Raw genomic sequence first — 19,687 nt, 5'->3', positions numbered from 1 at the left:
CCATAATTTGCTAGTTTATTAGCATGAGCAGAGTGGCTCCTCGGTTTTCACCAATGTGTTCACTTCGGTTAATATTTAAGGCTAAGAAAGTCAGTCTAATCCAAGATCAAGATGTCTAATATTTCTCCATTCAGTATATTCACCTTGGTTATACTGCCATGCATTATCAATATCAACAGGCAACTGTTCTTTGATGCAGTTAAAACTCATCCAATTAGCCAACTAATTACTTCCAGTTGTTATAAAGATGGACTGGTTAAAACTAAAAAGCAAAAAATCTAATTACTTGAAATCAAGTCTGAAGCAAATATCGAAAATTCAAATGAAGCTTCAGCTGAGCCGGTTTCTAATTACTGAAATCTAGGGCTAGATGATGAACAAAGACAATAGTTGTCTGTGGAAAAGGTACATGAGGATAGAGTAGAGACAGGAGCTAGCTTTTAAGAGTCCGAGGTGCTTCTCCTCGGTTCTCTGAACTTCTGGTTGCTCTTCTGAATAGCTGGAGGAATTGCCATTCTGCTCTGCCCAGAGTACTGCTGCACAACTAAAACTGAGGCAGTAGTCGAAAAGCTTGGTGATGTTAGCAAGCCTCCCACAGGGCCCAATTCCGGGCATTCACTTCTTTCAGTCACGAGAGCTGCTGCAGCTGCTCCTTCTGGTCTCCGACCCACCAGAATGAGATCGGACCGACTTACAGTTTGAATTGCCGCCACTATCTCATCTCTGCTTGCAACCACCCGTTCCTCGTACCTGATGACAGAATCCTTCCGAGTTTTATTTCTGAATTCGTTCAAAACCTCCTCATCAGCCAACCTCCTTTCAGAACTGGAGTCGGCGTTCACATCAACTGCAATGCTTTCTCCTTGAAACCCATGTCCAGATTCAGAGAAATGTAGGACTGTGAGTTGGATCCCTGGATGCTCCGCCATTCGAGTTGCATACGTAAGAGCTTCACGATCATCTGGACCACCAAAGAATAAGGCAGTGATAGATGATGACACATCACTGGCTGAGACATGAGTGGTTCCACCAAGTCCACGTCCACAAGGATCCCAACTGAGCAAGGAGCGTGTTCGAGAACCTTTCTGTTGACTAAGCGGAAATCATGCCGTGTCATCTCCAACGTTCCATCAAGCCTCTGATGCTTGTGGAAGGGCAATATTATAACCGCAGCCTTCTTCCTCTCCGCGCTTGCACATATATCCTCATGTATATCAGTGAGTGCTGAAATCGCGGTCATCGGCCTAATAGAAACATTGCTTAGTCTTTCGAAGGCCTCAAAGGCTACAACCACCTGATCATGGCCAGACTGCGGGGTCTTGTTCCAAAATGGCAGGCCATTCTTCCTTGCTTTGTGCACCATGAGGATTGCGGATGGCCTCTCAGAGAGCTCCATGAGATGCATGGCATACACGCATAATCCTTCTCGTCTGTTGGTTCCCCGGCAGGCCTCAATGAGGTTGATGATTGTGGGGATGTTCCTAGTGCTGTGGAAACAGGCCAAAATCCGAAGCTGGGTGCCAGACTCTATCCTTTCAATTCTCCTGTGCTTGTATACGGTGCTTGACTTCCTTGCTGGCTTGTAGACTGCAGTGACAAGTGGTGTTGTGATGAAGGTAGTGACAAGAGCCATCAAGACGAAGATAGCAAATGTTTGATCATTCAGCACCTGTATCAGCAGAGCGATTCCACTAATCGTTGATTAGAATGATATAAGCAAAATTGTTCAGTTGCCTACTAGTTGCTATCTTTCATCGTGAACTACCATGCACCAGCTAAAATAGAAATATAGTAGGTCAAGGTACAGATATTTAACTTGCTTAATGACAGAAACCGCGAGAAGTTAATGGACTTGCAAGCAACAATTAGAAATTAAGCACATAATGGTGATAACAAGTAAATGAATTTAGACAATCTTACAGAAAGAATTACATAAAAACTAGGAAAGAGTGAAAACTGGGAAGAAAAACAAAAGCCTAGGATCCATCTCTATGCTATAGAAGTTACCGGGCAGTGAAATGATCAAATCAGTGGACATCTATGGAAAATAACAATAACTGCAAAATAGTATCCCAGTCGAGATTACGATGTTACCTTTCTGTCTTTGCCGATGTTCAGCACAATCAGTTCCACCAAACCTTTTGTGTTCATAAGAAATCCAAGTGCCAAAGCCTCACGAAAAGGCATCCTACAAGCAATTGAAACCCCAACAGTCCCTGCAATCTTCCCCAAGACAGGATGTTAGTATAACAAGAACCAGCAGCCCCCACGACTGTGCTCCCTGGATTGTTGCCACGTTAGTCTTCAATCCGCTTGAAACAAAATATAGAGGGAGGAAGAGGCCTGACACAAGGTCCTCCACCTTTTCTACCATTGCACCTGCAAAGGGACCATCCTTGGGTACCAGAACCCCAATAATAAAAGCACCAAATAAGGCATGTATTCCTATAGCATCTGTCACAAAACTAGCAGACAGAACAGCCGCTAGAGTGGCACAAACATATATTTCCCCTATAGGCTCACCCTCTGGTGTGCGTCGTGCAATCCATGCCAAGATGGGTCGCACAAGGATTATACAAAACAAGACAAATCCAACTCCGCAAAGAAGAACCCAGAGAGAGATAAGAGGGGAATGGCTTGAACCAGATAGGGCAATGGCAAGGGCTAGGAGGATCCAAGCAGCAACATCATTAACTGCCGCAGCAGACATAGCCATACGGCCAATATCAGTTGTAAGAAGCTTGAGCTCCGCAAGGATACGAGCTAGGACTGGGAAGGCTGTGATGGATAGAGCAACACCAATGAAAACTTGAAAAGGAGCACCCTGAACGCCCTTAGAGATTGTATGGCGAAGAACGACTGATGTACCTATACCAAGGACAAATGGGAGTGATATTCCAGCAATAGCAATTCCAACAGCGCGCTTGCCCGTGCGACGTAATGATTTGGGTTCTAGTTCTAGACCTACCAGGAAGAGGAAAAAGAGAAGACCAAGGTTGGCCAGTGTGTCTAATACTGTGAGACTGCTAGGTGGAAAAACTACATGCCTAAAGGCCTTGCTACGCCCCAGTGCTGATGGACCAAGCAGTATTCCACCCTGCATACGAAAATTAACCAAAAACTTTATCAGCTATACCGAATTAGGTCTTTTGACAAACATGCTAACAGATAGTCGAAAGAATTAATGTCAATTCAGATCCAGTGATTAAAGTTCTTTTCATGAATCATAGCTTGATTCGTGAAGCAAGCAGCCAGTATAGTGGAATAATGTGTAAGAGCTAGGGCTCAGGCTTAGCTAAACGTAACCTCTCCACAACTAATGTGCAAGTCTAATCATTAGATTGAACAACTAATGTACATTCTTAGAATGCATTCAGACTGCTCTACGCAAGTAACTGTACACAGGCATAAGATATGCATACGAAGATAACACATAAGCATAGATGCATAACAATCTACAACTAAAACAAATTTGGGCAAAATTTTTGCTTTGTTTTATTTCTATTTTTGTTTGCGAGTAAGCATGTGGAAAGGATTATCATTTAGATGACATATCTAGAAAAGAAAGCACATAAAATAAGTTCATACATATATAGTACACAAAGAACATAGGAAACAAGCACAGGGCATAAGATATTTCCGTTTGCTAAGTTCAAAAATTTTATTTAAAGTTATTAAGGGAATTTGGTCATAAATTAAGAATCAAGCAGAGCTAAAAGGTTGCAATTAGAATCATGTATTGAACCCACGAGGATGACAAACTAAATAGCTTTGCAAACAAAAGCTGAGTGAGGTGACTTTTTCGATTGAACCCTGGCTTATTGATCATATTTTGGACATCGTTTTGCAACATATATATATATATATATATATATATATATATATATATATATATATATATATATATATATATATATATATATATCTACTATTTAACTATGCAGAGGTTCAACTGGTACAACAAAACCAATCTGTGATTAAGCAGATGCAGGTAATGGGAAAAAACAAGGGCAAAAACCCACTGATTTGTTTCTTCTTCGATCTGAATAAAAGTTTTTATTATACAATTTATGAGTGAATTTTTCTCAAAAAAAGTTACGGATGCAATTCAGCATGCATGCAAAAGGTACAGAAAAACAAAGATGTAGAGTTACTAATTGGATGCATCTAAACGTGCGCCTTGTGCACCGTAAGCTTTGCAAATGAAACTGCAAAAAAAAGGAGATGAACTCACAATGATCTCGGCTATAACACGGGGCTGCCTTAGAGGCCTGAGAAGGAAAGCAAGGCAGCGAGTTATGACAATGACAGGCATATTTGCAATATGGCTAGGGGGAGAGCAGAATGAAGTGGATTGTCCCCTTGGAACACTCCATTTGATGTTGCCGCTGGAGGTTTTGGGCAAGCATTCACTGTAACATTCGCCATCTTCAGGAAGCTAGTGAGCTGCAGTCATCAAAAGATCCAGTTATCCTATTTGAACATGATGATCTCATAAGATGAAGTAACGAAATGCAGAATTTCGAAGGATTACATGGACTTTTGTGACCATCATATCATATTATCACTTGAAGAAGACTTGGACAATATTAAGTTGCTGGCTAACCATAGTCGACAACAAGCTCAGTCCACTAATGTCCAAGCTTACAACAAATTAGTTACTTGATGACATGAGTCCATGACAATAAATTGTCAGCTATGATAATAGGACATGAGCAAAGTCTCCTTTCAAATTAGTTTGGAATAAAGAACATGTAATACAATCTCGAACCTCGGAAAATGGAAATAAGTGGGTAAAAGCGCCCTTAGCCACCAAATTTTATTGAAGGAGAGAATATATACAGCCATTAAAACAGAAGAGAAAGAACCTCAAGTTCATAGAAATGTCGATGACCTAAAGCTTTCTCAAAATAAAACATGCGCATCAAATTCCGCCATTAATATTAGACAGCTAAGAACATCTCCAGAATCGATTTGGCTTTTCGAAACATCGGTACATCAAAAAAAAAAGAGAAAAACTTAAGTTCAGATGATAAAATCACAGACATCTACGAGTCAGCAGATCAATTTGGTTTGAAGCCACTCATTTCTTCCACTAGTCTTTTTTACATATTTCGGCTGGAAATGTTTAGAAACGATTTAATTTGTTAAATCTTAGAATCTTTTTAAAATTTATATCCAATCTTAAGTAAATCTTAAATCATTTAATTTTTGATACATCGCGATCTTCTAATAACTACATCACTTAGTCCGCCCCGGAACTCACCCTAACAAACCGCCCTGAACGCCCAAACTTATCCGGCACCGAGTCAACACGTCCGAGTTCGGTGCCGAGCCGACGCGCCACGGAGGGATCGGGCCGTACCGAAAAGACAAGTGAAAAGCCAAGGAAGGGCTGCATGCCGATTCGACCTCCCGAGATGAAAAAAAAAGGGGAAAAAAACCTAACGATTTGCATCGAAACCCTCCCCGTTATCATTATAAAATTGTTTGAAAAGGAAAACCTAAGATGAAAAAGAGAAAAAAAAAGGGAGGGGCATTGGAGTGGAGTAGAGGGAGGAGCGCTCACCTGTATTCGGTTCTCGCCGGTGACTCTCTGTAGTTTCTTCTCCGGTGCTCAACAGCCGAGTTCCATGGGGTTTCTTGGAGGAAGAATGCTTCTAAAGAGAGAAGGGGAGGAGGGAAAGAGCGAGACAGAGGGAAAGAGCGAGACAGGAGGAGAAATCTCTGATAAATACCCTCCTTCCCTCTCTCATATCTCTCCGATCTGTTTCCAGTCTGGTCTGTGATTTCTTGCCAAGACGGGGCGCCAGGAATCTCGGAGCCTTGGTTTCCTATTTTTGGCTAGATTTTTATTTGGAGTTCATGCATCTGGGAAAATAAACATGATGATAAAAAGACCATGATACAATAACGCTACCTTTTAAAGATCGATCGTCCTGTTTTGGATTTTGGATAGCTTATTGAAATAAAGCGATCGATAACTAAATCAAGAGAGATCACGGGGTAAAGATCATCCTATTTGGGGTTCGTTTTCCGATTTGGCTTCTTCCACGATTCAGTATGATCGTGTTAACGTGGGATAAATAGACAAAAATATTGATTTCGTATTCCCGTTGAGGCGTTGACGGCTCGAACAGACTTAATGAACTACCCTACGGCCACCGCGCTTCGGCGATGGTCCACTGCATGCTTTGAGAGTCGCGCAAGCGATAGACTTCCGTTTCCCGCGGCCTTGATCATATCCTTTGCCGTATCCGGAGTGGAAACATGGGCGTCGTATCGATTTTCCGAATATCCGGGATCTACCAAATCAAACGGCTAAGATAGAGTCGCAGATATCCACAAAAGGCCCGGTGCAAGCCGCCACTTAGTTTCCACGTCAGGCTTTGAGATCCGTCCAAAGTCTACCAGAAATCACGCCGCTTGCCACGGTTTCTCTCATCGCATGCAAACTCAAACTCTTGCTAGGCCTTTCAATTAGTTTCAACTTCTTAAAGCAATATATAATTCTTCTGAAAGTCTCCAAGATTATGCACGTAAAAAGAAAAAAAGAAAAATAGAAAACTGTGACGAGCAATGGAGTCTAACCACGATTCACAACCTTCCCCTCCTTCCATCTCCAAGTCCTCGATCTTGTACGTGATCATAGAAGTCACTCCAAAAAGCTCCAATACCTACGCCAATGTCTGGATCCACCCGAACCAGAAGCTGGAGACCAAGCTTTCCCAGGACGGCAGCGTCATCGGCCTGACGATGATGGAGAATTTCAGGTTCACGGTCGATGCCGGCTTCCTCGACGACGAGGACTCTGCGGTGGGCATCGAGGTCTTCCGCAGTTGCCTTGGGTTCAAGAACAAGCTTTGCAGGAGAAAGCTACTGGAGAGGGTCTTGTGTCCAGTGCGCGGTGCGAGGGACAGCCCCAGACTGCAGCAGTATAAGGTGGCCGGTGGAGGGATGGTGAAAGTGGTCATCGGCGTGCGGGAGGAGGGGTTTACGAAGATAGGCGCGGCTGGAGAGATGAAGTGGGCGATGAGCGACTATGCCATGGATGGTGCAGGGAAGGGGGCCAAGCACAATTTCTCGGCTTGTTTTAGTCCAGGGATGATATAAAACAAAAAGCTAACGATTTTAATCGTTATTTCTTTTCTTGTTTTCTTTCTTTCTTTTTTTTTAGTTACATTGAGGGCTAGCAGGTTGATGGGATCAGCATCCGCCTGTCCAGTCCATCATTTTTTATTTTATTTTTATTTTTATTTATTTTTAGGCTTGTTTACATGAACTTTATTTGTGTTATTTTAGGCTTTATTGAAAATTATTTTGTATAAGAAGTTTTATGATATAGAGAATCCTCATTATGATTAGGATTTAATGAAAGTGAATTAAAATTTCTCCCCTCCTCCATCCTCCATCTTTCTCCTCTTTCTCTCTCCCTCCCTCTTCTCCTTCTCTTTCTCCATCTTTCCTTCTTCTCCTTCGTTTCTTCCTCTCTCCCTCTCCCCCTCTAGAGTTTAAACATTATGATCATCATTCCCATTCTTCAGCCACGCAACTCTCAAAGTTCCAAGTGACATGGCCATCCAAAGTAGGAGATTACAGGGGTCTCCCTCTCGATCATTAGTCTAGTGATGGTCAAAAAGTTCATTGATGTGATGGTCTTATCTGGCTCAACCGTCATGATTAGTCTAGTGCATCAGACGGACGGTGATCAAAACCTGCCAAAAGATCTGATCCTCTCTGTCTTTAGCTTGTAAACAATTGTTTAACCCCTACTGGTTGTCAAGCTGTAAGGCCTGTTCCGTTTGGAACGATTGGTACGTGCATGTTTAAAAAGGCAGGAATAGTTATTCCAATTAAACATACTTATTCCAGCAGAAATATCTATCTCTATTATATTTTTCTGAATCTCAAACAAAAGATGACCTCAAGTTATACCATCTTAGAAAGTACCAGTGAATTATGCTCGAGCATAAGTCAAATACAAGATCCAAGTCGTAGCGCCAACCAGTTTCAAGTCTAGTGTTTGGCACCTCATTCCTTAAAGCATGCATTTGGGTGGAGGTATTGGATGCAAACTGTCTATTTGGTTGGAGAGACATGACAGTGTGCGTCGTTGTACATGTAACACTTATCAATTCCATGTCCCCCTTGCTGAAACCCCATCTTGATTTCCTCTTTCTCCTGATTTTCCTGTTCTGTCGCCACAACAATCTTCTCCCGTGATCGGTGCTGCATATCAACTAAGAATCAGAGCCCGTGCTTTACCTCTATGCCAAAGCATCAGACCCTGGTATATGGCAGAGCAGCCTCCGATTTCACGTCCCCGACTGCCGCACGAGTTCTTCACGGTACCCATCGTGCCGCAAATGCTGGAGCATATCGAAGGCCCACGTGCAACACGCATTGCCAAAAAGAGAGCGAGCATCACCTCCCTTTTCTTGTCTCTGTCTCTCAGATATGCTGTAGCAGTCATAGATCATCAGCGGCTACCAGTCCCAGAAAAGAGAGCCCACGACCATAGGCCGCAGTTGGTGACCGGCCGCCGGCCGCCACCACAGGCCACGGAGATCCGCCTACAGTCGCCAGCGCGAATCTCAGCGCAACCTCCCGAAATCGTTGGGAGGTTTTAAAGTCGCTAACGGATAAGATCCAGACTCGCTAGCCTTTTTTTGGTTAATCCGGATCCGTTCTAGTGGAAAACAAATTGCAGGGTCACATGACCTGCACATGACTACCGCACGTGCTACGCCACATGTGAAAAAAAAGAGAGAAAAAATATATATATTTCTGCTTACCTCTTCCTTCCCGACGAAGAGGAGCCCTTGTCCTCTTCTCTCCGCTGTCATTGTCGCCGTCGTCGTTGTCGTCTCCGTCCCCGGCCGCTTCCGCCTCTGTCGTCGCCATCCGTCGTCGCTCGCCTCCCCATCTCCACCGCTGCCCGCAAGCCGCACCCTGCGCTGTTGCCTCGCCGCCTCCACCGCCGCCTCACACCGACACCGCCGACCAGACCCGAGGGAACCACACACGCCCCTCCTCCTTCTCCGAGCCACTGCCGTCGTCGCCTCTCTTCTCCGAGCCGCCGCCGCCACCCATCTTCTCTCTCCATTGCATTCCACTTCCTCGCCGCTGGCGCTCTTCCCGATTTCCACCCACCAGCTCCACCTTTTTCCCCCTTAGCCTGAGAACTGCACCCCATCTCCCCTTCCTTCCACCTCATCACCCCTCTATGCCCTTCCCAAACCATCAAGGCCAAGAGGCCACACCCGATTCCAGCCACACAAACCTGAACTACCGCACAACCCCTCCCCACCGAGCTCACACTCCCGGCTTAGCCAGGCCGATGCGCCATCTCCTTGAGCGCGGCCCAGGCCCAAGTGGCCGTAGGCTTCGACTTGGCCCAGGCTCGCGCGCCAGCTCCTTTGAGTGCGGCCCAGGCCCAAGCGGCCGCAGGCCCTTTCTCCGGCCCGAGCCAGCATATTGTTCAGGTCATTTTCAGGGCCCGCGAGCCCCACTTTGCTACAAATCCGGATCCCAGCTCCAGCTAGCTCTTTGCACTGCACCTGTCATCCTCTTCGTGTTCGAGACTCCACAATGGATACTTCCGGTTGACTGCATCCATAGCAGATAATAAGTTCTTTCTTCTTTTGGGCTTGTTTATCTAATTGTATTCTAATTCTCTGCATGATAACCCCATTTTAAAAATTTACTTTGTTGTCAAACTTCAAAATCTAGAACATCTACTATGAAACCTATCCTATTTACCATTTAAATCTAGATATAAACTTAGTACACCCTAGCGATAAGACGTTTCTCAACATCCTTCGATCGGATTACTTTAGGATTAGAACGACTGTAATACGTGTTTGCAACCTAAGTTTTTACAGTGATTAATTTCATCCATTAATTCCAAAGTAACCGAAGTACAAATCGGTAACATTTAATTTTAAGTTACTTCTGTGAAAACATGTTGATTTCTGAATTCATAGTAGGTTGCATTAGTAGGTTGTTTTGCATCATATTTGGTCAGTTAGGATTCATTAGTGACATTGCCTTTCACATCATCAACTAGTGTTGTCATTGCATGCCAACCTATAGCGGTAGGGAATACTACTTTACCCAACCTAAAGTCCCTTTAGCTACCATAGATTCCGAGGCTCTATAAGTTCTCATGGAACGGTTCGCTGCCATGCAAGCTGAAAATGAACAATTTAAGCGAGAGGTCCATGCACTAGTGCAACACATTAAGACTCCTGAACCACCAACCCCAATCGTAGCCCATCCTGAATTCAGTTTGGCCGCACCACCTGTAGGTCTTCTCTATCCCACTAAGAACCAACATCCTTTCGATTACCAACGCGAACTTAACGAAAGGCTACTACGTACCGTAAGGGTAGATGCTCCCACCTTTGCTGGTCAACTAGAGGCTAACTCAAGGAACATCAATGGTTGCTGATTACATCGCACGATTTGAGAAGTTTCATTTGAGGTGTGGTGTAATAGAAGAGGAGACTGTTACCCTCTCTAGGTTTCGGGCAGGACTCCGTGAGGAGATCAAGAAATAACTAATCCTCCAAGAGATTATCACTCTTAGCCAAGCATACAAGTTTGCTCAAGATATGAATAGTTTCTTACGGCCCCTGTAGTAAGGCGTATCGACCCTCGACCTATGGCCTCAGGAGCCCAACCTAATCAAAATTATCTTCCGCAACCCAGACTGCTTTTCAATCCTCCTAACCAGTCCGGCCCCATCTAAGCACCGACTAGGAAATCCCCGATGCTGGTCCAGAACCCTTCAAATGATAAAGAAAAAGACATACTAGATCCTAACCCTCCTTTTCGAAGCCAATTTCAATATTTTAAGTGCTAAAAATTTGGCCATATAGCGTCCCAGTGTAATGCCAAGACCTATCTAATGACTGAACTAGAAGTTGGAACCCAAGAGACTGAATGTATCAAAGAAGTCTACGAACCAAACATCGAAGATTTTATAGAAGAATTTAGAGACGAATAGGCCGGATTAGAGTTTATCCAGACTGAACCACAAAAGGAGCTCACTGATCCAAATAACCAAAATTCTAGGCTTCATGTGCTTAGGTGTACTCTAGCGTAGACTAAGGTAGAATAAGATTGGCGTAGGACCTCTCTGTTCTATACTCTTATTAAGATCAATGGTAAAATGTGCAAAATCCTATTTGATAACAGGAGTTGCATCAACGCCATTGCATCCGGAGTTGTTTTCCGCCTCGGCCTAAAATCTATCCCTCATCCCAACCCATATAGGTAGCTTGGGTAGATAAGACATCCATTTCGTTGTCGGAAAGATGCCTCGTCCCGATTCAATTCCTAGCTTATAAAGACGAAATCTGGTGTGACTGCATTCTGGTGGATATAGGTCAAGTCATTCTAGGGAGACTGTGGCTATTCAATATGGATGTCATACTTTATGGACGTTCAAATTCATGTAGCTTTATGTTTCAGGGTTGAAAAATTATACTTAACTTATTGCCTCCTAGAGAGCCCGCCCCTGAAAAGAAGAGTCACTCTATGAAAAGATGAATCACCTCACATCATTACTCAGAAAGAGCTAATGAAGGATATTGAAAGCCAATCACCTGTGTTTGCCCTTATGGCTAGAGTCATCAATGTGGAGTCGAACCCTGAGCATCCACCGGCAGTAGTTTTCCTGCTGGAGGAGTTTCACTCTATTTTTCCTGAAGATCTTCCGAATACACTTCCTCTGATGCGTGATATCCAGCACGCAATTGATCTCGTTTTCGGAGCATCCTTACCCAATCTTTCCCATTATTGGCTCAACCCAAACGAGCATGCTGAACTGAAACATCAAGTTGACGAATTTCTCACATGAGGGTATATTCGTGAGAGCCTGAGCCCTTGTATTGTACCTGCACTCCTCACCCCCAAGAAAGATGGTTCTTGAAGGATGTGCATTGATAGTCGTGCCATCAATAAAATCACAGTTAAGTATCGTTTTTCAATTCCTAGGCTGGACGATCTCTTAGACTTTATGTCTGATGCTACGGTCTTTTTCAAGATCAACCTGAAGAGTGGGTACAACCAGATTCGGATTCGTCTCGGAGATGAATGGAAAACTGCCTTTAAGACCAAAGATGGACTCTACAAATGGTTAGTTATGTCGTTCGGATTAACAAATGCTCTTAGTACTTTTATGAGGGTGATGACGCAGATCTTTCGATCTTTCTTGAATTAATTTGGCATTGTATATTTTGATGACATTCTCATATATAGTCAAACTCAAGAGCTCCATTTCTCGTACTTAAGGCAAGTCTTTGATATTCTTAAAAGAGAAAGCTTCTTTGCAAATCCTGAGAAGTGTGCCTTCTTGACCGATCACGTCACTTTCTTAGGGTTCATAGTGTCTTCTAAGAGTGTTTCTGCTGATCTGGAGAAAGTAAGCGCGATAGTAGATTAGCATAAGCCCAAGACCCTAGTGAAAGTACGTAGTTTCATGGTTTGGCTACTTACTAATGCCGCTTCATTAGAAATTTTAGTTCGATAATATCTTCGATTACGGATTACATGAATAAAGGAGACATTATCTGGACTAAATTGGCATCCCAAGTATTTAATGAATTAAGAAAAGGAGGACCTGAGCTCCTATTTTGTGCCTTCCTGATTTCACAAAGGTATCTGAGGTTGCATGTGACACCTCTCGCGTCGGCATAGGTGGCGTGTTAAGCCAAGAAGGTCATCCTATCGCATTCTTTAGCGAAAAATTAAGCGACAACGGGTTGTGTTACTTTACCTATGATAAGAAATTTTATGCGGTAGTGCAAGCTTGAGGACATTGGTGACACTATTTGCTACCGTAAGAATTTGTATTATATTCAGATCATGAGGCTTTAAAGCATCTCAATTTTCAAAAGAAACTAAACCATAGATATGGCCGATGGATCAAGTTTCTTCAAGCCTATACTTTTATCTTAAAACATAAAGCCAGAGTTGAGAATAAAGCTGTTGATGCGCTCAGCCGATGGATCTTCCTCCTATGCGTGATGAGCACTGAAGTGATGAGCACTAAGGATCAGAGAACAATATACCACTTGTTCTGACTTTAGTAAAGTTTACTTGACTCTACGAGATGGAGTAAAGAGAGAACAAAATGATTTCTTCCTACAAAATGATTACCCTCCGACCGATTGTGTATCCCTCGAACCTCATTGCGAGTTTTTCTAGTATGGAAAATACACGTTAAAGGACTCTCTGGATATTTTGAAAGAGACAAAACTATTGAAATGGCTAAGAGATTTCTTCTGGCTAAGTCTCAAGAGAGATATGGCCAAAGTTATCGGTCAGTGTCGCACATATCATTTAGCCAAACAACATAAGCAAAACACTAGTCTATACACTCCACTACCCATTTTCGAGTGTTTCTGGCAAGATGTTAGTATGGATTTCGTGTTAGGGCTTCCACATACTTTCACCAAACACGATTCTATTTTTGTAGTTGTAGACCGATTTTCCAAGATGGCTCATTTTCTCCCCTGTTCTAAGACTTCTGATGCTTCTAGGATTGCGAAACTTTATTTTGACAAAGTCGTTAGACTCCATGGCCTCCTAAAATCTATTGTGTCCAATATGAATGTAAAATTCATGAGTTACTTTTGGAAGACCCTTTGGCACATGATAGGCACCTAATTGAAATTTTTTTCTGCCTATCACCCGCAAACTGACGGCTAGACAGAAGTTGTTAACCGTAGTCTAGAAAATCTTTTAAGATGTCTGGTAGGTGAGCATGCTAGGACTTGAAATTTAGTGTTACCGACAGCTGAGTTTGCATATCATAGTTCGGTCAATAGGTCCTTAGGCATGAGTCCCTTCGAAGTGGTGAATGGTTATAAATCTAGGCAGCCCATAGACTTGATTCCCATATCTCATGAACATAGGGTCTCTGAGTTTGTACAATCATTTGCATCACATCTGCATTCATTGCATCAGAAAATCAGCAAACACATTCACTTTAATAACTTAAAATATAAATTTCATGCTGATTTGTACAGACGTTATAAAGAGTTGAATGTAAGAGATTATGTCATAGTGAGAATTAGACCTGAATGACTTCTTTCGGAAACGTTTAAAAAGTTGCAAGCTCGTAGTACGGGACCGTTCAAAGTCCTAAAGAAAATTAATTTGAATTCTTATGTTGTAGATCTTCTTGAAGACTATGAGATTAGTGTGACATTTAGTCCTATATAAAAAAACAACATTCATTTCTTCTAACCCCTTTGTTGATACACCCGTCTTCGTTGATCACCTTGACCCATTACCTGCTATTGAGCCTCTATCTCCAAAATTTCATGCCCGCATAGAACACATAGAATATATATTAAATGAGCAGGTTATATCTACCAGAAAAGGAAGTTACTAGCATTACCTTGTTCGATGGAAAGGTAGATCCGAATCGGATGTGACATGAATTTCATGAGTCAAGTTACAGTGCCTTGACCCTGACCTTCTCTAACAGTACGATAGCCGTCCAGACCTGCACTCGACGAGATCAAGTTTTTTCCATCCGGAAGGAGTTGATGGGGACATCAGAGCTGATCATCCACTCGTCTAGTCCACCATTTTTTATTTTGATTCTATTTTTGTTTTATTTTTGGGCTTGTTTACATTTTGATTGTTGTAGGGCTTTATTTGTGTTATTCTGGGCTTTATTGGAAATTATTTTGTGTAAGAGGTTTTATGTTAATTTTCTTGTTTGGGCCCTATATATAGGGGACCCTCATTGTGATTAGGATTTAATAAAAGTGAATTAAAATTTCTCCCCCCTCCCCCCATCTTTCTTCCCTCTCCCTCCCTCTCCTCCTTTCTTTCTCCCTCCTTCCTTCTTCTCCTTCTTCTATTCCTCTCCTCCTCTTCTTCCTCCCTCTTTCTCCTGATTTTTCTGTTTTGTCGCCACAGCAGCCTTCTCCCATGATCGGTGCTACATCACAAGTTCGTGCAATGAATTATGTTTGATGGAGCAAGCTTTCACCTACAAATGTTATTAGTTAAGTAGAGATATATAGCAGCACAAGCATAAATACTTTTGCTATAAATGTTCTTTTTTCCATATTATAGGCATAAAATTGTATGTAAGACCGTTCTGGGCGGGAGCCCTGAGCTGTTGATGCCCAACTATAGTGTGCTACTCTTTTTTATTGGTATAAAGTAGGTATTGGAGTTTTAATTAAAAAAAATTAAATTTTCTTATCCCCTAAACTTTAGTTGTTTTAAATGTTTTAAAAGATTTTTTTGTGAGAGGCCTCTTTTAGAAGAGTTGTGACACTTTGAAAGAGAATAAATATGACATATCTTCGGAACTATCGCTTCTCGCTGGTAGAGTTTCAACAATTGAGCTGGACGAGATCACCGCAAACCTGCACGTATAGGGTGAATCACGTTCTTAGGATAGTGTATATCGCACGCCTCGATCCAGGCATATTTTTTTTTTGATTTTTTGATTTTATACTGGTAGATTATTCTTTTATATCTGGAGGCAGGTTTTGGGAGTGGCAACATTACCATCGAGAAAGATTTAGCGACAGTGATTGGTTAGATCTAAAGTTAAATAGTGTCTGGTTCTGCTCATCTGCCCCTGCTTGATATCTGGAGGAGCGCAAGGGAGTGTCTCCTGTATGGCTAGACATGTCTACCGTAAAGCGAATAGTGCTGCAGATTGTATTGTCTCATTTGTGATGGAGCATTCTAAAGGAGTGCTTTCCACCAACTTCGATCGTGTTTCATGATATTTTGTTTTCTAGTTTTATTAAATGTATTCGTACTAGATATGTATAATTCATAGCTGTGGATAGTAAAAATAGCTGAAAATTATGATTGCCTTGATTTGCATGCACTTTTGACCAATGGACAACCGAAAAGAACATCATCAATATCTTCTTCCTGGGCCACAAAAATATCACAGAATTTTTTATGTGAAGGAAGAGATATTTTGGGCGTAAGTACAAGTTGTTTTTATTTCATGCTTGAGATTTTACAAAATGTAAATATCAGAAGAAGAATTATAAGAGAAAAAAAAGCCAGTTCATTGATTTGCAAGGAAAAATCCAAAATTAAAGTCATTATAATCAATATCTCTACAATTATATCTTTTCACATACTGCTTGTCAAACTAAATGAAAATATTTTCATATATAAATAGTATCACAAAATTTTTCCTCTCGAAGTTGGTAGAAAAGAATCATAGTGCATTACACAGATATATGCTTTAGTAATATAACATGAATTAAGCGATGCACATGTAATTTAGAGCTGCAATCCAGATTGAATTGTAAAACAAGACCCTCCCAATAAATATGCTAAACGAAGAAAAGATTATAGCAAAAACAAAAGGCACACAATTCAGTCAAATATTATGTAATTGTTGGTGGAATCTGCATACTCGTTGCTCTGAAACTAATAATTTAGTTCAATATCAGAAATGCTGTTTAGGGTCCAAAGGAGCTCAGATTGAGAATTCAAATGATCCACATATCCTTTCTAGGGAGTTTTCCGATTATGGGGGGAGGATCTGAACAAAGTTTTGGCAAGAGAGGCTTTAAATCATTTCCAGCTAGGTCATGGTGCTGACCCCAGTCTCCCCTAGGGTTGGATGAGGCCATGGTTACCAGATCAGAGACACGGGATGGCCATGCTAGGGTTCGTGTTGAGGGAGGTACACCTAGCTAAGCCCTTTGTTCCCTGAGCTTCTTGAGACCATTGTTGACATATAGATCCTGCACCTTTCTCTAGTCTGCATCGAAGAGGACAAGTTGTATTGTCTTGAATGTGCTTTGGAGCTCGGCAATCTTGTCACTTGCGTTCAAGAGCATGGTCGCCTCTTCCTCCACCAACTCAATGATCAGCCTGTCAATCGTTGCCATATTTCCTCGCAGAAGCTGGGGATAACATATAAAGAAAACGAGCACTAGTGGTTCCAAAGAAAGAATTAATGGCAGAAATCCATGAAGAGAAACTTCAGCACAAAAATTCTACAAAAAAAAAAAAAAGAAAAGAAACAACGTCGAATGAATATAGGTGATGCAGATAGCTACAAATGAGGTCAAGAAAACATGCTTGGACATAAACTGAAAACATCAAATTATCATAACTACCTTGGTATCAGACCAACCAATTCAACGTAATTGGCTTACATCGGAACTAACTATCATGCTTTATGATTGATTTAATTAAATTCATTTCCAGACCAAGAGGAACATAACACAAACCAAAATAGTCACACATAAGCCATTCCCATCACATTCAACCTCAATTTACATAGACAATGATATGGCAATGGATGCATTTTTATTGTCAGGTTCCCCAGATTCATGATTTGAAAGGTCAATATAAGTAACTCCACTTAAAAATATCAACTCCATGTTAGAAAACAATTAAAACAGAAGCTTCTTAATTTCTCAACTGAGGTCTACTTTACTTTCTTTCATAATGTTTTTAGTAAATTAACATAATCAGAGATAGAGTTTAGGTTTTAGGGCTTGTATCATGATATACAGAGGCCTAGTACACTATATTCCACAGTATTCTACTCACATAAGCATAGCCATTTAAGCTCTTTTTCCCCATAAAACTACATAAAGAGCCACAAATTTACATAACCTGATAATAACTGTTCATATCAAATTGTATATTATTAAGGAAGATAATATAGAATCAATATATAGTTACATAGACATGCATGCCAAGTCACACGAAAGTAAAAAGTACAAAGAAGAGAGAATGTCTGCTACAAATGTCTGAAGAAACTCTCAGAAGTATCGGGCAATGAAGGTGGCGACCCAGCCTGCAGCCCTGATCATCTTCCGAAATACATGTGCTATTCGCCCATCTCCTGAAACAGCCTTCGGGTCTCTCAGATGAGTAGATGACTATCACCATATCTGTCCATATTCTGGATCCAATTGATCGCCAAAAAAGAATTCCTCTCTAGATACACCCGCTAGGCACCAAAAACCCATGAGCTTCAACACGTAACCAAATTACTAATAACGACCATATTATCCATCCGAGAATACAAACAAACAACGTCCCCACGCATGCAGCTGAAAGGATCACGGCATTCATGTCTAAGCTTCCAACAAGATCGTCATCAATGGAGAGCGAACAACCTTAGCTGATGAGCAACAATCGGCAGCGCAGCAAACGCGAAAACGCCCTTCCAACGACTCCCAGTCCCAGGGGCTTCCAAGTTCGTACTTAAAACTTCCCGTTTTAAACCCCCAACCGCCTCGACCTCGATCACCCTCGACCTCACCTCTCTGAATACACCACAACTTGGAACTTGCCTCCCCCTCCCCTATTCTTGAACCCCCTTCCTTTCTTGAAACCAAAGCGAGCGATCGCCGCCCATCGCGGCGGCGCTTGCAAGGGCGTCTGCATGGACTCCCACGTCCTGGAGATCAACCTGATCTCCGCTCAGGGCCTCAAGCCGCCGTTCGGCCTCCGCCGCGTCCAGGCCTATGCCGTCGCCTGGGTGGACCCCGCCTTCAAGGTCCGCACCCGGGTCGACCGCACGGGCGGTGAGAACCCCACCTGGAACGACAAGTTCATCTTCCGCGTCCCCGCTGGCTTCCTCGCTGACGACTCCACCTCCGCCGTCTCCATCGAGATCTACGCCGCCGCCGGCTGGATCCTCCCCGACCCCCTCCTCGGCACCGTCCGCCTCCTCGTCGGCAACCTCCGCCTCCTCTCCCGCCGCCGCGCTTGCCCCGCCTTCGACGCCGTCGGCATTCGCCGCCCCTCCGGCCGCTTCCACGGCATCCTTAACGTCGGCGCCACGCTTCTCCACTGCGTCTCCCTTGTCGCCACCGAGGCCCTCGCCGCCTGCCCCGCCGTCGGCTACCGCGACCTCATGGGGAAGGAGGCCTCCAAGATCCGGCGCTTCCCAGTGACGCCGGCGGCGGCGAGGGGTGTGGATACCACCGCCGGGGAGGATCCGGCGCTCCAGGGATGGAACGGGGGGCAGGGATCATCGGACGGCGGGGATGAGGAGGAGAGATCGGACGGTGGGGTCGTGCTGTGCGGGCCCTGCTGCCTGGGGTTCCCGAGGCGGATCCATCTGAACCCATCGGATCCGAACCTGAAGCTTTCGTAGACCGAGGGGAAACCGGCCGAAGATGGACGGCCCTGATCTCCCCGATCGGAGTCACCGCAGAATTTGATTGCTCTCTCCCCGTTTCATTCGTTTAGCTTGGTGGTGTTGGGAACTCGTTGATTGTTCTTTAGATTTGCCTATTCTTTTGGTGGTATTATGGATATAAGATACAACTTAATGGATAATATATTTTGTGAATATTCTTGATATTAAAATATGAATCATGAAAAAATAGAATCTAGAATTAAACCGAATGGACAAGGTGGCGACCTAAGATCAAAAGTTAAACCTAGTAAGGAAAAGAGATTGGTGATTAGACACCATTAGTCAATGTGTTGTCATGCATTTCACTTAAATCTGCTTTTTATTGAGCAGGAGGATGAGTGCTGTTTTAGAAGTTGTGAAATGCATATATGATGACAAGTGATGTTGTCCAATTCCGCCATCATTTTCAAGGCATTCAAATGAGCCGAACCATGAACAATCTCTTGCATTTTCAGGGTTCCGTCATCAGGCTAGGCCTAATAAAATTTTATCAAATCCTCGGCCAAA

At 42.9% G+C, this 19,687-nt stretch overlaps 2 protein-coding genes across 2 annotated transcripts; one reads left to right on the top strand and one right to left on the bottom strand.

Annotated features, from left to right (window-relative positions):
- Positions 1-293: 293 nt before the first annotated feature.
- On the bottom strand, positions 294-4,434 carry LOC103713511 (cation/H(+) antiporter 18-like). Its single transcript, XM_026807125.2, is given in 6 exon segments — positions 294-1,039; positions 1,042-1,669; positions 2,095-2,232; positions 2,234-3,097; positions 4,235-4,311; positions 4,314-4,434. Coding segments are annotated over 6 exon segments (2,421 nt in total). The 5' UTR covers positions 4,429-4,434; the 3' UTR covers positions 294-440.
- Positions 4,435-18,418: 13,984 nt separating this feature from the next.
- On the top strand, positions 18,419-19,296 carry LOC103713510. Its single transcript, XM_008800465.2, has one exon. The coding sequence runs from the start codon at positions 18,419-18,421 to the stop codon at positions 19,133-19,135; it is 717 nt and encodes a 238-aa protein (XP_008798687.1). The 3' UTR covers positions 19,136-19,296.
- The last annotated feature ends 391 nt before the right edge of the window (positions 19,297-19,687 follow it).

Source organism: Phoenix dactylifera, unplaced genomic scaffold, assembly GCF_009389715.1.
Source record: "Phoenix dactylifera cultivar Barhee BC4 unplaced genomic scaffold, palm_55x_up_171113_PBpolish2nd_filt_p 000121F, whole genome shotgun sequence".
Lineage (NCBI taxonomy): Eukaryota > Viridiplantae > Streptophyta > Magnoliopsida > Arecales > Arecaceae > Phoenix > Phoenix dactylifera.
Note: the sequence above shows the minus strand (reverse complement) of the source record. Positions and strands in the feature narration are given on the sequence as shown.